Source organism: Phyllobates terribilis, unplaced genomic scaffold, assembly GCF_046119375.1.
Source record: "Phyllobates terribilis strain yellow unplaced genomic scaffold, ASM4611937v1 Scaffold_2__4_contigs__length_985480577, whole genome shotgun sequence".
NCBI classification, from domain to species: domain Eukaryota; kingdom Metazoa; phylum Chordata; class Amphibia; order Anura; family Dendrobatidae; genus Phyllobates; species Phyllobates terribilis.
In genome coordinates, this window is record NW_027362762.1 from 63,579,623 (window position 1) to 63,602,246 (window position 22,624).

A 22,624-nucleotide genomic window follows, 5' to 3' on the forward strand; every position below is an offset into this window, starting at 1 on the left:
TACTACATTGTAAACCACATGGGTATCGGAGGCTGGACCCTGAACGACTGGACGTCGGGGACTGGGCCAATAGACACATTAAGGTAATGAAACAAAAAGGTTAGAAGTTGCTAAACATTAGGCATTGGGAAACAGTAAACACAAGGGACAAGGGCAATAGACTTGGGCATTGACCATTAGACAGTGTAGAGCTAGGTGCGAAAATCATTCATTAGCACTAGTGTTGAGCGAGCACTAAAATGCTCGGGTGCTCGAAGCTCGGGCCGAGCTCACCGTGATACTCGGGTGCTCGACCTGAGCAACGAGCCCAATGTTAGTCTATGCCGAGCATTTTAGCGGCGGCACCCCCGGCAGTCTGTAGAAAGCCTAAAAAGTGCCCAAAACGATAATGACAGTGTTAAAATGACATGGGGACAGCATGGGGATTGCCCCAGGAAGCATTTCTGAACCCCAGGTCACTGCTGTCAACAACGTGGTCAGAGGTATTAAACCACTTTTACGGGCTCAAAATAAAACGTTCAAAAACGAAAGTGAAACGGTTTTCCTGTGAGATATGTTAAGGAACTTCCTTTCCAGGGTAAAGATTTGTGTATAAGGTAAAATAAATAACCAAAAACAAAAATACTCCTCCACACCTTGGGCTATGTTCACAAGTAGCATTTTTTATGCGTTTTTGCACTTTTGTATTGCTTTCAACCGTGACAAATGCATTCACCGGGAAATGTCATTTTAACATTTTACAATCTTATCTGGCCATGTGCTGAAAAGACATATGCATACAGTCCTGAAAAGACATGGGAACAGCATGGGGAAGACCCCTGGAAGCATCTCTGACACCCAGGTCACTGCCTAAAAGTGTGCCCATCATAAGTGATCCTTGCTGCATCAGAAGATGCAGACTTGCAACTATCCCCGTGCAAGTCCTTGTCCCAGGGCAGTGTTCAATTGTACCTCCCCCATTCCTTGCAATGCAAGCGCAAGTATGCAGCCTGCCACCCACCCACCCACCCCCAGGCTGCAATACCATACTTCTAGCTTGCACTTGAAAATGGGGCCTTTTAGTTTGGAGGAGGCCGAAGCTGGCCACTACCTCATCGCTGCTTCGGCAGCAAGGTATCCATACTCGGTCCCCAGCCGTCCAGTGGCCGGATGTCCACGCTCGGTCCCCAGCCACCAGGGGGCGGCCGGGTGTCCATAAACGGTCCCCAGCCGCCCCTATTTCTCCTTGGTACTTCCCCCCCCCCCCCCCCCCCCCCCCCACACACACACTTTTCTTAGCCCGGCCTGCTTTAGGGCAGTATTGGACGAGCCCACCAGAGAACCAGACTCCTTCGGTGGGCCCTGGCTTCTCCATCAGGGGAGTTGAGAGTGCCAAGGTGAGGAGCATGATGATGATGATAGAAGTTAGAATCAGCTTTGTTTTCTTGGAATGCAAGCGCATGTATGTAGTAGCGGCTAGGCCTGAGGTGGTCAGCGTTTTGGCGCATATCCTACCTCCTCCGAGGATTGCTGGATGTTTTCCTGCTACTATCCCAGTTCTATGACTCCCATTAAAACAAAGCTTCAGGTGATGAATGATGGATGAGGTGGTGGCAACGGAGTAAGAGCAGGAGGAACAGGGACCATTCACATCAATATCAGGCCAGTCAACCACACATGTCTTGTAGGATATGTTTCTGTACCAAAAGGAGCGGTTCGGCTACACAGTTATAGGGCATACTGTGAGTGCAATGCCTACCAAAAATTTCGAGGCACTCCAATGCCCCTTGGAAGTGACATGGAGGTCAGAGGGCCTTAACTAAACCATTTTTTCCATTTATTGCAACTGGGTCTCCTGTGCACTGTTGGCCTAAGCAGTGAATGGAAGGCTTTCCAAAAATTGAGGAACTGCAATGCCCCTTGAAACAGACGTGGATTACGGCATACTAAAAACCTTCTACCCATTATTGGGGATTGGGTCTCCCTTAGTGTTCACCAATGCATTGAAACGCAAAAGCTGACTAAAATTAGGAGGAAATGCAATGCCCATTGGAAGAGTCGTGGAGGTTAGAGTTCATTAAAAAGAACATTTCAATGCCCCTTGGAAAAGTCGTGGAGGTCGCAGTAGCTGAACACGACGGTTTTAATGCCCCTTACAAGAGCCATGCAGTGCAGCATATTAAAAACATTATTCCCATTATTTGGGAGTGGGTCTCCCATAGTCTTTGCGTATGCCTTCCAAGCAAAAGCTGCCAAAAATTAGGACGGAGGAACTTGCAATGCTGGCAACACGGACCACGGTCACCCTGGTGGTATAGTAGTGGTGGAGGCTGAGGATAAGGAGAAGAGCAAAATACAGCCGAAATGAGGAAGCGTATACCCATGTGTGGGTGTGAAGCGGTGCATGGGAATACACCTCCCGAAATAACACCGTGGAATTGACTTTTTGTTACTCTGCTGTCATTTGGTGGTGATGAGAAGTCTGGCCCAATCCAGCCCTTGTTCATTTTGATAAGGGTCAGCTTGTCAGCATTGTCAGTTGACAGGCGAGTGCGCTTATCAGTTTTATAATTCCCCCAGCGGCACTAAAAACACGCTCCGATAACACGCTAGCGGCAGGGCAGGCCAGGACCTCCAAGGCGTACAGAGCGAGTTCATTCCAAGTGTCCAGCTTGGATATCCAATAATTAAAAGGCACAGAGGAATCACAAAGGACGCTGGTACGGTCGGCAAGGTACTCCCTCACCATCTTTTGAAACTTTCCACTCCTTGTGAGAGTACCCCGCGCCTCAGGGTCTGTAAGCTGGGCTGGTCTCAGAAAACTGTCCCAGAACGTTGACAGTGTTCCCCTGCCTCTGCTGGATTGGAGTTGCTTCTCTCTCGCCTGTACTCCTTGGTTGGTCAACGAACTGTGACCTCTGCCGCTTGCGTGTTCAGATGGGAATTTTTTTTTAACAGTTCTGCAGCAAGGGCCTTCTGGTACTGCCCCATTTTTGTAGACCTCTCCATCTCCGGAATAAGAGAGTGAAAGTTCTCCTTGTAGCGGGGGTCTAAAAGTGTCACCAACCAGTAATGACTGTCACCCAACATTTTGACAACGCGAGGGTCACGGTTAAGGCAGCGTAACATAAAGTCAGCCATGCGTGCCAGACTGGTAACGGGCAAGACTTCTGTGTCCTCACCAAGATGACTACTGACCATGCTCTCCTCTTACTCCTCCTCCCCCCTGTCCTCAGGCCACCCACGCTGAACCGACTGTATGACAGTTGTACAGGTACTACCGTCTACAGCGCATGATACCAGCTCCTGTTCCTCCTCCTCCTCCCTCATTGTCCCCCAATGCACGTTGGGATGAGATGAGGCTGGGCTGTGTGTAATCGCCCTTTACGGCTCCTTGATCCATCTCCTCATACTCTGGCTGCAATGCCTCCTTTTTTATTCTCTGCAGATAGCTTTGCAAAAGACAGACAAGTGGAATGCTGACGCTAATGATGGCGTCATGTGCCAGAAGCTGCAAACGCTGCTGCAACACAGCAAGGACGGCGGAAGCTGTAGCCAACTTCCGAAAATGAGCTGACAGGCGGCGTACTTTGACGAGCAGATCTGGCAACTCTGGGTACGATTTAAGAAACCGCTGAACCACAAGGTTAAGCACATGAGCCAGGCATGGTACATGTGTTATCTCGCCTCGCCTCAGAGCCGTCACCAGGTTACGGCCATTGTCACACACGACCATGCCTGGATGTAGGTTCAGCGGTCTCAGCCACTGATCTGCCTGCTCTTTCACAGCTGTCCACAACTCACAAGCAGTGTGAGGTTTATCACCTAAGCTTATGAGTTTCAGCACAGCCTGTTGCCGCTTGGCTGAGGCAGTACTGCAGTGCTTCCAGCTTGTAACTGATGTGGGGATATCTGAGATGGAGGCTGAACATGAGGAGGAGGATGATGTGCAGGAGCTGTACACTGTGGGGGCAACTCTGAGTGACATAGGGCCCGCAATCCTCAGTGTGGGGAGGATGTGTTCCATCCCAAGGTCCGACTGGGTCCCGGCTTCCACTATGTTTTCCCAGTGTGCCGTCAGGGTGATGTGGACAAGTGCTTGTGGCCAGGGATGGTATGTGTCCGTTGTCAGGTGGACTCTCCCAGTAACTGCGTTGTTGAGGGCACGGCAGATGTTTTGGGACATGTGCTTGTGTAGTGCGGGGATGGCACACCGGGCAAAATAGTGTCGGCTGGGGACCAAGTACCAAGGGACGGCCACCGTCATAAGGTTGCGGAAGGATTCCGTCTCCACCAGCCTAAAAGGCAGCATTTCCAACGCAAGCAGTCGTGAAATGTGCGAATTTAGGACTGTGGCCTGTGGGCCGTTGGCTGCTAATTTGCGCTTTCGTTCAAAGCTCTGGGATATGGACAATTGAACGCTGCTGTGGGACATGGACGTTGATGCTGTTTCTTGAGAAACTGCCATAACAAGTGAAGACTGAGAGGAGGGGGCATCTTTGCATGCAGTATGGACAGGGGATTGCTTTGCACGCACAACAGGGGGTTCTATTACACGCACAACAGCGGAAGAAGCAGTGTTGACACCCGCTGACACTGGTCGTGGACCCTGGGGTTCGCCCCACAAAGTCGGGTGCTTTGCTGCCATGTGCCTGATCATGCTGGTGGTGGTCAGGCTGGTAGTTTTGTCACCCCTGGTGATGCTGGCATGGCAGGTGGTACAAATGGCCTTTTTGGGGTTATCAGCAGAGTCTTTAAAAAAATTCCGGACTCTGGAAGACCTACCGGTTGTACTGGCAATGTCCCTTGTGTTTGTGTTACTGGGAACTGTTGCCCGCCTTCTGTGTGCGGCCACCACACTGCTTCTTCCTGCCTGTTGGGGTACTCTGCCTCCCTCCCACTGTGTGCTGCTGGCCTCGCTCTGCGTGTCCTGCCACGTTGGGTCAGTTACTAGATCATCCACCACCTCCTCCTCTTCCACTTGCGCACCACGATCCTCCTCCTCACTTCATGGCAATTGTGTCTCATCATCGTCCACCTCTTGTGACAAATTGCCAGCGTCGACTTCCTGTGACCATGGCTGTTGAAATATTTGGGCATCGCTACATGGGATCTCCTCTTCCACCACTTCAAGCGGAGCAGGCGAGGGGCACAAATCTGGAAATGGACCAGTGAACAGCTCTTCAGAGTGTCCAAGTGTGGGATCAGTTGCTGTCTGACGACACTCGGCATGGTGGGAGGAAGGAGCATCAGGGTGAGGAGGAGTATGCGGTCGAGACTCACGGCTGCTAAGAGTTGACCATGTGGAAGACAGACCGGAGGTGGTGGTGCCCAGGTAACTGGAAGTATTATCTGCTATCCAATTAATAACCTGTTCACACTGATCAGTTCGCAATACTGGTGTTGTAGTGTGCTTCCCTAGTAATTCGGTCAAGAAGTGGAAGCGAGAAGATGTGGCTGTTGGTTGTGGCGCATTTTCACCTTGGCCACGGCCACGGCCCCATCTACACGCACCATCGCCAGAACGTCCAGTTCCACGTCCCTTGCCACGCACCTTACCCATTGTAAATGAAGTAAAATAGCTTACACTCGCACTATCAATGGAAAAAGGGTAATAAAAAGGAGATGAAAACCACAGTTCTAGTTATCTGGCCTACACCAGACTCTTTTAAACAGATATATTTGTGTCTGAACAGTCACAGACACACTCAAATTTTTTTTTTTTTGACCAACAGGAGCACACAGGACTGTAATGCAGCGTTTGCTGGTATAACCACTGCGTCTCCTATACAGCCTGCCTGCCTGATATCTGGGATGGATATTAGTCCTGAGAAGGACTGTTGGTTTGATTTGGCAGCCTTTACAGACCCTACACTACCTATTTTGCACTATATATCTCTCCCTAACTCAGCAGCACTCTCCCTACACTGTCTGATCCGGAGCGACTGTGTCCAAGATGGCGGCGCCCGGTTTTAAATACTTGAGGTGATTCTGTGTGGCCAGCCAATCACTGTAATGCCCACAACCAACATGGCTGTGGCATTGCAGTGACTGGCTGGCAATCCCTGCATGTTCATTGGCTCTGTAAAGAGCGCCAAACGTGCTGGGCGGAGACCCGAGCTCCCGTCCGAGTAACCCGAAAATGCTCGGTGCTCGCCGAACATCCCGAGTAGTGAGATGCTCGGGCGAGTAACAAGCAGTGTCAAGCATGCTCGCTCAACACTAATTAGCACCAAACTGGATATTATAGAAGGGGGAAATATTTGTTCCCTAGTATGGAACTAAGGAATGGGAGCTCTCACACGGTCTTACATTTATAATCTCTTCATTACAGCCCAATAGAAGTTCGGTCTGTGAACGATCAGCTCATGTATTTGGAGAGAGCATTCACTGACCCCTTGGGATTAGCCGGACGTCCCTTCTACAGGTAAGAAAGTGGAACAATGATCATTTTCTCCCTGGTCATAACTATAAGGGGTGAAAAGGTAACATTTCCTACCAGGATCTAGTGTCTGATTATGGCCAACACATGTTGGGCTAGGGTCACAGGAAGTCAGGGTGTGGCAGGTTGAGCTCCTACCAGGAATTTCAGGGCCCCATATTGGTAAAATCCCCCCCCCCTTGAGACTCCACCCAAGCTCCACCCCACCCCAGCTCCACCTCCACCCCTCGAACCATCCACAGTCCCACCACCCACTCTTGGAAAATCTTCACCTCGGTACAACTTCCTCACAAATCACACATTAACAGTTCCCATCGAAAACCATATCACCTACACAGCCATCGGCTTTTGTTTTTGCCCAAAAAATTTTAAGCCGCCACCACGACAAGGAAGACTCTTCTGGTAAGGCCCTATTTTACTGTAACATATTAAACATTTCTTAAAATATCCAGTACTCTTTTAAGGTATATTTTTTTATTTATTTTTCTTTAAGGCTGCGTGCCCACTATGCATTTTTCAAGCGTTTTTGCCACGGAATTTCCGCAGCGAAAACGCTTGGTAATACGTGCCCCATGGTCCCCAATGATAATCCGCATGTGCTGTGCACATGCTGCAGAAATTTCCGCTGCGGATTATCATTGCGGAAAAATCCGCAGCATGTCCATTAATTTTGCGGACACGCAGCGTAATAGCCGCCATTGACTTGCATTGGACCGCGTGACATCCGCATCACTGCATCTGCACAAGCGGATATCACACGCTTCAATGTGCGGATGGTTCCCAGGTCTGGAGGAGAGGAGACTCTCATCCAGACCTGGGTACCATAGAAACTGTAAAAAAAAAATTTAAAATAAAAAATAAAGATTATACTTGCCTTCTGATGTCCTCCCGGTGTTTTCTCCCCTCCGCCTGGTCTGCTGTATGGGTTGCGTTGTTGTGAAGGACCTGCCATGACGTCATTGAGTCATGTGACAGGTCACATGACTCAATGACGTCACCGCAGGTCCTTCACACCACCGCGAGCCGCACAAGACACCGGACGCATCAGAGAAAACACCGATTGGACATCAGAAGGTAAGTATAATCTTTTTTTTTTTTTTTTTTTAACTAACTTGGTCACACTACTATACTATAAATCCATGCCGGTTGCATGGATTTATATAGTGTGAGCAAGTTGTCAAGCACTTTTCCAAGTGATGCTAAAATCTCTTGGAAAAGCGCTTGATAAACCCGCATGCAGAAATGCATGCAAAAACGCTTGACAAACGCTTCTACCTGGCGGGAAAAACGCATGTAAAAACTGCATGCGTTTTTCCTGCCAGGGAGAAGTGGAAAAAATATGCAGCATTTCTGCATCGTGGGCACATAGCCTAAGGGAATGTGTTGCATACATTTTTTTAAATGACCAATAAAATCACATACAAGGGACAAATACCGTCACACCATGGCCGGACCACATATTACCACCACATAGTGACCAAATTAATACCACATACAACGAATACTGCTACAATATAACCAGACTACATATTACCACCACATAGTAACTGAATAATATCACAAACAAGGAATAAATACCTCCACACCATGACCAAACCACATAGTGACTGAATACTACAATACTGGTCATTAAAAAAAAAAAAACTAATATTACCATAAGTGCTATTATACACAGCAGCTCTGTACATAGTATACAGTGTATAGTGTCAGTGTACAGGTAATAGTGATCACCAGTGACATTATAAACAGGAACTCTGTATATAGTGTCAGTGTACAGGTTATACAGTGATCACCAGTGACATTATACACATGAGCTCTGTATATAGTGTCAGTGTACAGGTAATACAGGGATAATCAGTGACATTAAATACAGGAGCTCTGTATATAGTGTACAGGTAATACAGTGATCCCCAGTCACATTATACACAGGAGCGCTGTACATTTTATTTAGTGTATAGTGTCAGTGTACAGATAACACACTGACTCACCAGTGACCTCTCTAGTTGAAGTCCTTCATCTTCACTTTTCTCCTTCATCCAGTGCAGACGGCCATCACTTCTTCCAGCCAGGACTCATCTCTGCATAAATAACATACAGTTATCTAGAGCACATTCACCAACTTCTACACTACACAGCTGAGTACAGACGTGCAGCCACCATTCATATATAATTAGTCATTATGCAACCCACCATTACAAATATAAATTGTAATCCAATCACTGCGTCCCCACTAACAGTAAATAGCCACTTTTTCCACCTAATATATAAATTAATTAGAACCTGTACTCTTTCCCCCAATACTTTACCAGTCACACTCCGTCATCCTTCATCCGTCAATGCCCCAACTCTCCTGATTCATTATATTCACATGCCCCCCTCTGCCCCAATTCATTTTGTCATGTTCTCTCTATCTCCTACCCCCACCTTTATCATCATTTACTATCCCCCACCCCCAATTCATTATCATGTGCTGCTCTCCCCACACCCACCCTCAATTCATCACTCCAGTCCCAATTCACTTGCTCTCCCCACCCCCCTTTTGTCATTTTCTCTCCCCCCTCTGCTCCTAATTAATCATTAGCTCTCCTCACCCCACTCCCAGTTCATTATTTGCTCTCCCCACCCCCTGCTCATCATGTGCACCCCTACCCCCCATTCCCAGTTGATCATGTGCTCTCCCAGTTGATCATGTGCTCTCCCAGTTGATCATGTGCTCTCCCAGTTGATCATGTGCTCTCCCACTGGGGAGTGGGGAGAGCATATGATCAACTGGGGAGTGGGATCATGTGCTCCCCCACCCCACACTCCCAGTTTATCATGTGCTCCTCTCATCCCCCGAAGACCATTTAATTAATTCTATAAAAAAAAAAAAAAAAAAAAAGTTTTTCATACTTGCCTCTCATACGATCCCTGCAGGCGCAGCTCCGCTTCTGGACTGACGTCCTCGCGTATGCGTCATTTCCAGCCCGTCACAGAAGAGGCGGAGGGACTCCCTTGGAGCTGCTTGGCTGTGTGAGCTCCAAGGCTCCCTGCGCTCAGATAGACATCTTTACGCCAGCATGTGATACTCCGGGGTCTGATGAGCAGAAGCACAAGAGAGGGGCCCCTGGACCAGTCCCCCTGCTCTTTACTGCTGTTCACCGGGCCCCATATAGCTGTAAGGGTAGTAATGCCCTGATGGTGTCCCGGGTGTAGTAGGTCAGGGTGTAGTCAAAATTTTCTTGGATGTGGATCCCCATCTTCTCCATTCTGTGAGTACTTGAAAATTGGACTGAACTCGGATATCATTCGAGTGCGATCTAACTTTTTTGATGGCCCATTTACCTGTATGGCCAAGTGCCATCTGATTTATGGATACAATTGTGCATGCTGCAATTTTATTTATTTACTTTTTCTTGGACCGACTCAGTCTAAGGAAAAAATGGGGCATGTGCATGGCGCCATAGAAAAACATCGCTCCAATTATGATCCAATGTTTTTGTCAAATCGCACTTGGACCGAAAACATGCTCATCTGCATGAGCCCTGAATGCCAAATAGTGGGGGCGCTGTTACAGTTTTTGTAGTTATTTCTACCAACATGGCCTGTAGATACGGGTCCTGAGAATATTTTTGCTAGATTTTAGAAGGATAGGAATAAGTAGGCGGCCAATGGAAGGGAGCATAACTAAGTTCACAGGTTTTATGTGTTTCGGTGGTTACAGACCAAAAAAAAAGTCTGCATATGAGCTGTATACACAAAATGATGATTGTCAATCAAGACTGTGCAATTTTTTGCATATTTTTTTTTAAATTTTCGATGCATTCAAGAATTGCTTTTAAGTGTACATTCGGCAAAAGAATGTATTAGATGTCGCATTTGACATTTTTCTAAAGTTGCAAAAGCTTTGTACCAAAATTATCGCTCATCACCAGAGATGAATGACTTTACTGATTACTGGGGACCTGATCACATGGACTCCTATGATCACGAGGTTAGATGTCCAAGGACCCCGTTTGACTGTAGCTTTAATTCTAATGTTCTACAGCAACGCCATTAAGTGTGTGGGACTGATCCGGACAGCCTAGCGCTGTGACCTTCATCAGTCCCATGGATTTTAGATGCTGCTGCACATGGTTCACCGCCATGTCCTAAAAACAGATGACGCAAGACTCTCATTCTTGAAATTAGTGGAGATCCCAAAAATCAGCAACTTATTACCTTGGAGCATATATTTCTTATGACACTTCTCTTTTGTCTTACCCTCCACAGACACATCATCTATGCTCCAAGCAGCCACAATAAGTATATGGGTGAATCGTTCCCCGGGATCTACGACGCACTCTTCGACATTGAGAACAAAAGCGACCAACGCTCTGCATGGGAGGAGGTCAAGAGACAAATTTCTATAGCCGCCTTCACCGTCCAGTCTGCCGGACAGACGCTGGAGGATGTCTTATGATTATAATGTACATATCATATTTATATTCTAATGAGTCAACATTTGACAAGATCTCGATTTCTTCTCCCTCCATTAACTTTAACGTTCACTTATTATTTAAAGGGGTTGTCCGGAGACTAAAGAGAGAAAATATATATATATATAAAAATAAAATGTGATTCTTACCCTCTCCAAGTCCTTGCTATTCCTGTTCAGATACTTACTTAGTACCCGTTGGGCTCTACTTCCTGGAAAATACCGCTGAGCGAATGACTGGCTGCAGCGCTGACACACCTCAGCCTGTGATTGGATGAGCTGGCTTTTCTGCTGTATAGAGACCAGAACCTCAAAAAAAAACAGAGCCCAGCAGGGATCAGGAGCTGCAGGGGATCGCCGGGGTTTGCATTGATATTTTTAAGTAGCCTATACCTTTTAATTTTTTTTTTCTTAGACAACCCCTTTAAATATTAATACCATACACCTGAGAATCTACAAAGGGCTTAAAGGGACACTAATCCTATTGTTCATGGTCGTGATCACTTACCAGAATTACATGTAAATATCATAAAGAAGACTCGATCCAGCAAATTATTATATTTTTAACACATCCTATTGCCTCTGTTTGTCTTTTTTGTAGGGGGTTGAATGGTGGGGGTGATTGATTCAAGCTCTGCTCCATCAATCATATATGGTATAAGGGGAATGGCCATATTAGTCAACTTTCATGATTTTCATGGATATGTACCAGAAAGTAACTGCAAGTGGGGAAAGTTTATAAATATCCTACAATTTTGGATGCAAATGATGGTAATGTCGAGCGTGGCCATAAGAGTGAGAGTTCTAAAGAATGTAAAATATTCCCAATTTATAATTATTTATTAAAAATGGCTCCACACATTGGGGTGAAGTTGGGATCTCCAAGCTAAAAATTGGTTTGCAACGTTGTAGTTGTGTAAAGAGGAGCTGTCACCCCGCATCCAACTCGTTATTCGACGACCTACAATCTGGCTTCCGTCACCAACCCTCCACTGAAACTGCCCTGACCAAAATGACTAACTATTTACTTGATGATAATGTCTGTAAAGCGCTGCTGTATTAATGGCGCTATATAAGTGAGTAAAATAAATTAAAAATACTACCAAAGCTAACAGACAATTCTGTCTGATCCTCCTCCCAGTCCTGTTCTGCCTTCAAAACAGTCGACCACACCCTCCTACTACAGATCCTCTTGTTCCTTGGCATTAAAAATGTTGCCCTCGCCTGGATCTTCTCACACCTCACTAACCACATATTTAGCTTCTCCCACTCCCATGCAACCTCATCATCCTGTCCTCTCTCTGCTGGTATCCCTCAAGGCTCTGTCCTGGGATTCATACTCTTCTCCATTTATACCTTTTGGCCTGGGACAACTCAAAGTCCCATAGCTTCCAGTACCACCTATACGCTGATGACACTCAGATCTATCTCTCCGGTCCAGATGTCACCCTTCTGCCATACAGAATTCCAGATTGTCATTCCGCTTTATCCTCCTCCTTCGCCTCTCACTTCCTAACGCCCAATGTGGACAAAACCAAACTCATCATCTTTCCTCTATTCCATTTAATTCCCCTACCCAATCTATCTATCACAATAAATTACAACATGCTTTTCCCTGTACCGAAAGTCCACTGCCTCGGAGTAACCCTTGATTCTGCCCTGTGCTTCAAACCTTTACATCTAAACCCTTGCCACTTCCTTCCGCCTCCAACTCAAAATTATTTCCAGAATTTGTCCTTTCCTCAACCCTGAATCTACTAAGATTTTAGTACATGCCCTCATCATCTCCTGCCTCGACTACTGCAATATCCTCCTCTGTGGCCTCCCTTCTAACACTCACGCCTCTCTTATCCGTCCTTAACTCTGCTGCCCACCTAATCTACCCCTCTCCTCGCTCCTCCTCTGCTTCTACCCTATGCAAATTTCTTCATTGGCTCCCAATTTCTCAACGTATCCAGATTAAAATACTAACATTGACCTACAAACCCATCCATAATTTGTCTCCTCCATATATCTCCAAACTAATCTTCCAATACCTTCCAACATGCAACCTTCGATCCTCCCAAGACCACCTTCTCTCCTCCACACTCATACATTCCTCACCCAATAACCTCCAAGACTCCCCCGAGTATCCCTCAGCCTCTGGAATCCTGTGCTCCAACTCATCTGATTATTCGCTGCACTCGGAATCTTCAGACGGAACTTGAAAACTCATCTCTCCAAGAAAGCTATAGTCTGTAATGACCCCGCTGCCACCTCACCACCACCGAAGCTGTCGCAACCCCCCCCCCGACCTACTGTCTCCTTCCCCATTATCATTCTGTATAAGTCTGTCATTGTTAGTTTGTTCAATGAAATTTATGTCTGCATTTTGTATGTAACTATCTTCTCATGTTCAGCACCATGGAATCAATGGTGTTCTAAAAATAAATAATAAGAAATTACATATCCTCAGACGCACATTCAGCTGAAGTGTATTGCTGCGCAGAGACCGGCCGGATCTGTGCTCCGCAATATATGCTGCCGGCCAATCAGAGGTAACCAGCTGACGTCAGTCTGCACATGACTGGGAGCACATAGCAGTGACGTCAAGCACTCCCGTCGCTTCAGGAAAGGACGCCACATGGCGGGGGAGCGGAGGGAAGGTGAGCATAATTTTTTTTTTTCTATGCGTTAAAGAACAGCGGTAGAATGGGGGACATATACCAGGATGTGGGAGATATAGATATATATATCTATATCTATAGATTGCTCAAAAAATAAAGGGAACACTTAAACAACACAATGTAGCTCCAAGTCAATAACACTTCTGTGAAATCTACCTGTCCAGTTATGAAGCAACACTGATTGTGAATCAATTTCTCCTGCTGTTGTGCAAATGGAACAGACAACTGGTAGAAATGATCGGCAATTAGCAAGATACCCCCTATAAAGGACTGGTTCTGCAGGTGGGGACCACAGACCATTTCTCTGTTCTCATCCTTTTTGGCTGTTGTTTTGGTCACTTTTTCATTTTGCCATTGCTCTCACCCCTAGAGGTACAGTACCATGAGGCGGTGTCTACAGTACAACCCACAGAAGTTGCTCAGGTAGTGCAGTTCATCCAGGATGGCACATCAGTGCGAGCTGTGGCAAGAAGGGTAGCTGTGTCTGTCAGCACAGTGTCCAGAACATGGAGCAGATACCAGGAGATGTAGAGGGAGCCATAGGAGGGCAACAACCCAGCAGCAGGACCGTTGCCTCCTCCTTTGTGCAAGGAGGAACAGGAGAAGTACTGCCAGAGCCCTGCAAAATGACCTCCAGCAGGCTACAAATGTGCATGTGTCTGCACAAACGGTTAGAAACCGACTCCATGAGGGTGGTATGAGGGCCTGATGTCCACAGATGGGGGTTGTGCTCACAGCCCAACACCGTGCAGGACGCTTGGCATTTGCCACAGAACACCAGGATTGGCAAAGTCGCCACTGGCGCCCTGTGCTCTTCACAGATGAAAGCAGGTTCACACTGAGCACATGTTGTTAGAACTCTCCTGTTAGGTTTTTTCTACCTTGCTGGTCACATTACCTTTTTTGCCTATTTAGTCCTGCTCCGCCCTTCTGGCCTTGCTGGACTTCATTGTAATTTCTACTCTTGAGCTAGCTTGGTGCATAGTTACCTTTCTCTGTCAGTTTAGCTAGGTCTTCGGACCTTTATTTTCTATGTTGTGTGTTTGTCTTTTACTGCTACAATTTCTGCTAGGAGGTGTCCAACTTTATCCCAGTCCCTAGTTCTTGTAGGGATCCCTCCCTTGCATCTATAGGTCTTCGTACAGACTAGCCGAGGACTTTAGCGGGTCTGATCGCCGGATCAGGTTCCCCGTTACATCGTAGGGATCTAGCTTAGTTCTATTGTAGGGACAGATCTCCTTTCTTTCCTTAGTGCTTGTAGCAGATCATAACACATGCGACAGAGTCTGGAGACGCCGTGGAGAGCGATCTGCTGCCTGCAACATCCTTCAGCATGACCGGTTTGGCAGTGGGTCAGTAATGGTGTGGGGTGGCATTTCTTTGGAGGGCCACAAAGCCCTCCCTGTGCTCGCCAGAGGTAGCCTGACTGCCATTAGGTACCGAGGTGAGATCCTCAGACCCCTTGTGAGACCATATGCTGGTGCGGTTGGCCCTGGGTTCCTCCTAATGCAGGACAATGCCAGACCTCATGTGGCTGGAGTGTGTCAGCAGCTCCTGCAAGATGAAGGCATTGAAGCAATGGACTGGCCCGCCCGTTCCCCAGCCCTGAATCCGATTGAGCACATCTGGGACATCATGTCTCGCTCCATCCACCAACGTCACGTTGCACCACAGACTGTCCAGGAGTTGGTGGATGCTTTAGTCCAGGTCTGGGAGGAGATCCCACAGGAGACCATCCGCAACCTCATCAGGAGCATGCCCAGGCATTGTAGGGAGGTCATACAGGCACGTGGAGGGTACACACAATACTCAGTCTCATTGTGACTTGTTTTAAGGACATTACATCAAAGTTGGATCAGCCTGTAGTGTGTTTTTCCACTTTAATTTTGGGGGTGACTCCAAATCCAGGCCTCCATTGGTTAATAAATTTGATTTCCATTGATGATTTTTGTGTGATTTTGTTGTCAGCACATTCAACTTTGTACAGAACAAAGTATTCAATGAGAATATTTCATTCATTCAGATCTAGGATGGGTTATTTGAGTGTTCCCTTTATTTTTTTGAGCAGTATATATACATACATACACCTGGATGGGGCCCAGGATAGGGAACATATGTATATCAGTATGGGGAACATATATGCCAGGATGAAGGACATATATATTAGGATGAGGGACTTATATACTAGGATGGGCTCAGGATGGGGGGCATATATACCAGGATGTGGGACATTACTACATAATGTGGGAGCGGGCAATTCGTTTGCCCTTATAGGATTTAGAATGCTACAAGGGCCCATACATCTGACCAACATGCAAGACGGGAGGGAGAGGGGGGCAGGTCAAAATTTTGCATCAGTGCCCATAAGACTCTAGTTAACCTACTGTATATGACATTAAAATGTTGGTAAGTAGCTTTCATCACTTGGAGACCCCTGATTTCTACTGGGCATTTCTAAAACTATTTTCTTGTGCAAAAGTTGTTAACCAATTGATATAATTTTTATTTAATTTTTATCATTTTAATCATATTGACCCATCCAAAAAATGTTATTATTTATCCCGTTCATTATAAGAAGAAAAAAAAACAAAAAAAAAAAACAGATTATTAACTTTTGCTTAATCAAAAAAAAAATGAAATGAAAATTGATCAAAAAGTCATATGTACCCCGAAATTACACCAGTAAAAATACAGCTTTTTCCACAAAAAGATAAGACTTCACACAACTCCATCTATGGAAAAATAAAAAAAATGATGGGTCTCAGAATGCGGCATACCCCTTAATATCTTATTTAAAAATAACATTGATTTTGTCATGCAAAAATAAAAACTATTACCTCTCGTATGGAAAATTGAAAAACTTCTGATTCACAGAAGATAGCACAACAAAAACAAATGATGTTTTTTTCTAACAGTGTTATTGTACAAAACTAATAAAATATATATAAAACTATATAAATTTGAAATCGCCATAATCGAGCTGACCCGCAGAATAAAGTTTTAAAAGGGGGATGATTTAAATTTATAAATATAATTTTTTTTTTTTAATGTTTTTAAAAACCTTTTTTTAATAACTTTTGTTTTTTTGTTCATGTTAGCGGATTTGATCCTTTGATCACTGGTTCTATATATTAAGTGAGGATCTCCATAAAAATAACCTCAAGACCCAACATCAACATAGGTTTATGAGGGATTGGTCCTGTCAGACTAATGATCAGCTTCTATGAAGAGGTAAGTTCTAGGCTAGACCAGGGTATCACCATGGATGTTGTCTACCTGGACTTTTTAAAGCTGTTTGACAAAGTGCAACATAAAGGGTTGTCTAATTCGTAATGTCTCTCCTTGTGGAGTGTGACATACCTGACATGCCAGTGTAAGGAGACTTCTAGGCCATACAATGCTGCTCTTGGAAAATTTAAATATGCAAATTGTCTCTTCAGAGAGGAAGTGGACTAGAACTCTAGAGCCACCTATAGGAAGTAGCAATCTTAAAAGTCACTATCGACCCTTTAATGAGCCTTGCCAGACACTCTATTTGCAGAAACATATTTTTAGGTGTTTGCCATTCCTCAGTACAAAGCACAAGGTCTGATTTGGCTGGATAAAAGGCTTCTGGCAGCGGTCAAAGGGGAAGCATCAGCTTGGCCCTCTGCACAAAGAGATACATTATCCCTTAGACCACTGACAGAGGCCTCTTATCCAGCCAAATTAAACCTCTGGCTTTGCACTGAGGAGGGGAAAACACCCCAAACCACATATTTGCAAATGGGATAAAGGCCAAGTCAGACATTCGAAGTCATGTGGCAATGTCCGTTAAAGGGACAGTTTTGAGTTTTAGGATTGCTACTTCCAGAGTTTACTACAGTTCAACTCCTCTTCCTCTCTGAAGAGTCATTTTGCACATAAAAGGTTGGTTCTTAAAATTAGAGCAATGAGACTAGGCACTATATGTGTAATTGGGTTTACGACTGGCTTAGCAATAGGATACAGAGGGTGGTTATTAATGGAACACACTCAGATTGGGACACAGTCACCAGTTGGGTACCAGAAGGGTCAGTATTGGGCCCTCTTTTTTTTTTTTTTCTACATATTTATTAATTACCTTGAAGATGGCATATAGAGTAGAATCTCAATATTTTTCAGATGATACTAAACTATGCAAGGTGATCATAATAGAGGAGGATAACTTAATATTGCAGAAGGATTTATGTAAGCTGGATGCTTGGGCTGAGAAATGGCAATTGAAGTTTAATATAGATAAATGTAAGGACATGCACTTATGTCAAGGAAATAAAATGTCCAATTGTGTACTAAATGGTAAAAAAAAAAAATGGGTAAAACTGTCACTGAAAAAGACTTAGACATATGGCTGGATGGCAAACTCAACTTTAGTGGCCAGTGTCAGGCTGGTACTGCAAAGGCAAATAAAATAATGGGAAGCATTAAAAGAGGCAAAGATGCCTATGATAAGAACATAGTTTGCTTCTATACAAGTCCCTAGTGCGGCCACACTTAGATACTCTGTACATTTTTGGTCTCTGGTGAATAAGAAGGACAGAGCTGAACTAGAGTCGGAGCAGAGAAGAGCGACCAAGGTTATTAAGGGGCGGGGTGACTGCAGAAGACGGGTTATTAGACTTAGGGTTTTTCAGTTAGGAAAAACGAAGGCTTAGGGGTGATCTTATTACGATGTGCAAATATAAAAGAGGACAGTATAGAGATTTGTATAATGAGCTTTCTACACCTAGGCCTGCGACAGTGACAAGAGGGCATCATCTACGTCTAGAGGAGAGAAGGTTTAATCATAATAACAGATGCAGATTCTTTACTCTGAGCAGTGAGACTATGGATTCTTTACTGTATGAGCAGTGAGACTATGGATTCTTTACTGTGTGAGCAGTGAGACTATGGATTCTTTACTGTGTGAGCAGTGAGACTATGGATTCTTTACTGGACGAGCAGTGATACTATGGACCTCTCTGCCACGTGATGTTGTAATGGTCAATTCACTAAAAAAGTTCTAGAAGGCCTGGATGCTTTTCTTGAAAAATATAATATGGGCAACAACTAGTATTTCTACTAGGCAACTATGATAAAGGAGTGTCCTCTGACATCATTTTCCCGTCTGTATCTGACTGGTTTCCATAATGATCATTGTGAATACACAGGGTCTTCTGTGGGCGTAATAAAACTCGGACAACACAGGGTGATGGTAAAACAGTGTGGCAATACTTTATTGAACCACAAAGCGGACAATAAACACCCAGAACAGTCGCAGCAAATACCCAAGATGGTGCAACAGTACACAGTCTCACCCTTCCGCTCAGCCCGCCTGGGATAGAACAGCTGCGACTTTGGGACTTCCAGGACCAACTACCTCAACCAGTGGCCCCCGCTTCTCAGGAAGCTGAGAGTCCATCAAGGTCCAAGGCCAGGAGACTCGAGAGTCCCACCCTGACCTCTCCAACATGTTCCATGGGGCCAGATGATTGGCTGGACCCAATCTGGCTTCTCCGAATGTCTCCATGGGTTCCAGGCAACCGGAGGGTCCTACCTGGCAACCCCAAACAATATATCCATGGGGCCAGGTGACTTCATCGCTCCAACCTGGTCTCCCTAATAGTATCCATGGGTTCTCTGATGGCCAATGGAGCAGATCAGTATCTTTCCAGTCAGGCCCTCGTACCCTTAGACCAGAATCATATAAAATCCAAATCTGTGTCTCTTTAGGTAAAGCCATCCTTCCAAGCTGATGATGTGACAGAGTCTCTCATCTTTTTGTTCTCCTTGATTCTGACTCCAGCACTACAGACATCCCTGTTTATATTTACATCTGTGTAAGGTCATCAGTCAGAGGTAAGAGGTAAAGGTGCATAGCTCACTCAGGTCTTATTGTTTGAGCTAATCAATTTACAAAGTTGGTATTACAGGGGACTCCTGTAAATGCACATCTACCTGGCATTAATATAGTAAACATCATTGTTTCCAAACGAATAGAAGTCAACATTCAGGGTTATACAAATAGTATGACCTTGTTGACCAGCAACAGAAATACACATACATTTACAAGTTAGCAAAAACATAATAGTATATTTCACTTGGATAAACAAATCAAATCATCTGGCTTATTAAGATTATAGGCTGTATAGTCACAATCATTTATGGACTGAATCCAATTTTCCAGCATGTGATGAACCTGTAAAACCAGTCTGACAAGAAGCGCAAAATGTCACATCTGTAGTGTGTAAATCCGAGCACACAAGCATCATTATATAAAATAATGATAATTACTTTCAGTGTCCTGTACACAATCTTCCAGCTTCAAGCAACTTAAACCAGGAGTGGGTGATAAATACAGAAGTGGTGATGTGTTTCTATTATACTTTTCCTCTGATTGTTCCACTCCTGGTTTTGGCTTACAAATACTGAGGTAAAATACTGACCAAATACTGAACAAGTGAACTTGGCCTTAGGAAGAAATTTGGAGTGTTAACAGACACTGTGTGGTCTTGGCCCCTGCAGTGTCAGTGTGATAAAGGCTGTGTCTCCAAAGTGACTGCTGCCAATCACTGTAAGGGCAGAGGTGGAGGGTGGTAATTGAAGGGGCGGATTGGTGCGCTGATGCCCCCTTATTTTACATATGTAATAAAAGTGTTTTTCTATACACCAAATTTACTAAAATCATCAGTACTAGTGTGATTTTTATAGGGGCTCAGTCCCCTAAATGAAGGTGTAAGCAGGTCACTGGATGCACCACGCAGACAAGGACAAGGCGGAAGTAACCGGCTTAACTATTTTTTCTCTGCGCATGAATACGGGAAGGGGGCTAACTGCCCAGTTCACTAGCGCCTCCTGGTCACTACCGCAGACAGTCACATCCAGATTAAGGTCTTCGCCAGATCAGACACCTGTAGAGTCCGGACAGACGAGGACTGGACCTGTGGATGCCTGGAATAGTCTGGTCTCTGGATCTTGACTGGTGCAGGGCTGGGCCTCAGGTCTAGACCGCCGCGGTTTGGCCCATGGCTGGAGCAGTCTGGATCTCACTAGTGGACACACAGCTGCCCGCCGTTCTGGTCTCTTGAGTGCGGCTTGGTATCTCGGCCGTGGTGTACCCCCGAGCACACGTCCTGCTGCACTTTCTTTTCGGCACCAAATCTTCTCCCACCTTGACTTTCTGGACTTTTACATCAGGGAACTGCGTCATCGATGTCAACTGACCTGATGTTCCATCTAAACTCATCCCTATTGAAACACTTCCCCTTATTGGATCTCATCCTCTGCTTCACACCCTCTTACAAAGGTCTAAATAGTTAAAGGGAACATGTCACCAGATTTCCCCATATAAACTAAAAGCACCACCTTTAACCTGTCACGGGTATGTCAGGTGTAATAGACAGTCGCTCTGGATCTGGCTGTAGAAGGTCACTGCGCTTGGCATTGCAGACACCTTCTTAATACTTCTTCCTTTAAGACCCAGCAGCGACCTCCCTCCTGCTGCTTATTGACACACCCTTGCATGGGAGTTAAAAACCCTCAGTTTGCTCCAGGCAATCACTGGTGATACTTCTATGTATAGGCTTGGAGCACTAGTAGTCGGCTAGCGTCTTCTCTGGTGCCATTGGAGGACTGTTGGCGTTACTCCTCTGGTGTCTGCTGAAGCTACGTTAATCCCCTTTGTTTGTCTTCCTTGTTGTCTTTAGTTTGTAGTAGGGCCTGACCAGTGCACATCCCTCCCCCTCCCTATGTAGGGCCAAGCTGTAGGGTCATCCAGGGTTTAGGGTCCTGCTCGGCAACAGGTGTGTAACCTATATAGGGACAGTAGGATAGGCAGGGTGATATTAGATCTGCCTAGGGGTCTCTACTCCCCCTCTACCTAGTGTTTGGGCTTCCTCCCCCTCTTCCCTTCGTGTTGGACTTAGTCTTTCCCACACCTTGCGTGACATAACCCCTCTTACACATCACTCCTGCAACGTGTACAAGCCCCCAGCTCTCCCGGACATCATAGAAAATACCTTATCCTGTGCCGTATGTTAATCGTCATGGTCCAGTCTGTTAGGCATCGCTGGTCTGTGCTCAGAGCTTCCTCTCTCCCAGTAATAGCCGTCACTCCTGCTTTGATGGACATGGATGACATCATCCTACATCATCCATCCTGTGCTGCAAATCTTGAGCCTGACCTTTGCAGGTGCACTTTGCTCTGACCCGGAAGTGGTGCCGACGCATGAACATTACAGAACTATGAGAGCACAGATCAGGGCGAAATGCGCCTGTGCAGGTCTGTGCTTCAACTGAACAGGCACAGGATTTGCAGTGCTGGGTGGATGACGTAGGAGACGTTATTCATGTCCATCAAAGCAGGAAGGCTTGGATATTGCAGGGAGTGAGGAGGCTCTGAGCACAGACCAGCGATGCCCATTGGACTGGACCGCGGTGATGGTGGAAACCTGGTGACAGGTTCTGTTTAAATTTCAATTATAGGGTGTAATAAACTCCCTTTAAAGAGTTTACAGTATGGAAAGCAGAACCAATTTCCAAAACGGAATAAGCAAGCTACAATTTACGATCCATTAGCAAGTAATTGGAATGGCACAAAGTGACAAAATAATAATCAGCCATTGCAAGTCTGGGGAATCGATTCCGGATTAACAAGTGACAGAAGATTTTTCAGACAAATGGACTTCAGTACCAAATGCAGAAGGTACTGGGAATGGAGTCTTTACGTGTCCCAGTAAAGTGGATAGAATTTAGGTATTCTAGTAAAAGATTCTTTGTTACAGTTTCCAGTCTAGAAGGAGAACTGTTATCCATAATACGTTACAAGTGGGAGCCGGTGATAGCGAATGCCAAAGCGGATAAGGATTTCTATCTTTTCAACACAGTGAAGGAACAGGCAAGATCCTGCACAATGCACCCAATAACTGCATACATATGTAACATAGACAATTAAGTCACAGAAATGTAGACAGCATTAGCAACTGCAAAAGCGGAACATGGCAAAAGCATCCAAAATATACAACATCACTGGAAATAAGAATAGAGGAGAAAACTAACAATGAACCAATAACTTCGAAACAAATA

At 45.5% G+C, this 22,624-nt stretch overlaps 1 protein-coding gene across 2 annotated transcripts in view; it reads left to right on the forward strand.

The window, feature by feature from the left end:
• Positions 1–13,318, forward strand: part of LOC141192748 (putative N-acetylated-alpha-linked acidic dipeptidase) — a 97,896-nt gene extending 84,578 nt beyond the window's left edge. The window contains exons 18-20 of one of the 2 annotated variants that reach the window (XR_012266070.1): positions 6,314–6,406; positions 10,673–10,938; positions 11,300–13,318. Coding sequence is in view for 1 of the 2 variants with exons in the window: in XM_073662053.1 (XP_073518154.1) it covers positions 6,314–6,406; positions 10,673–10,862 (283 nt within the window). In the remaining variant the exon portion in view is untranslated. Of the gene's footprint in view, positions 1–6,313; positions 6,407–10,672 lie in introns of both variants that reach the window. The other variant, XM_073662053.1, reaches the window with a different exon arrangement.
• The last annotated feature ends 9,306 nt before the right edge of the window (positions 13,319–22,624 follow it).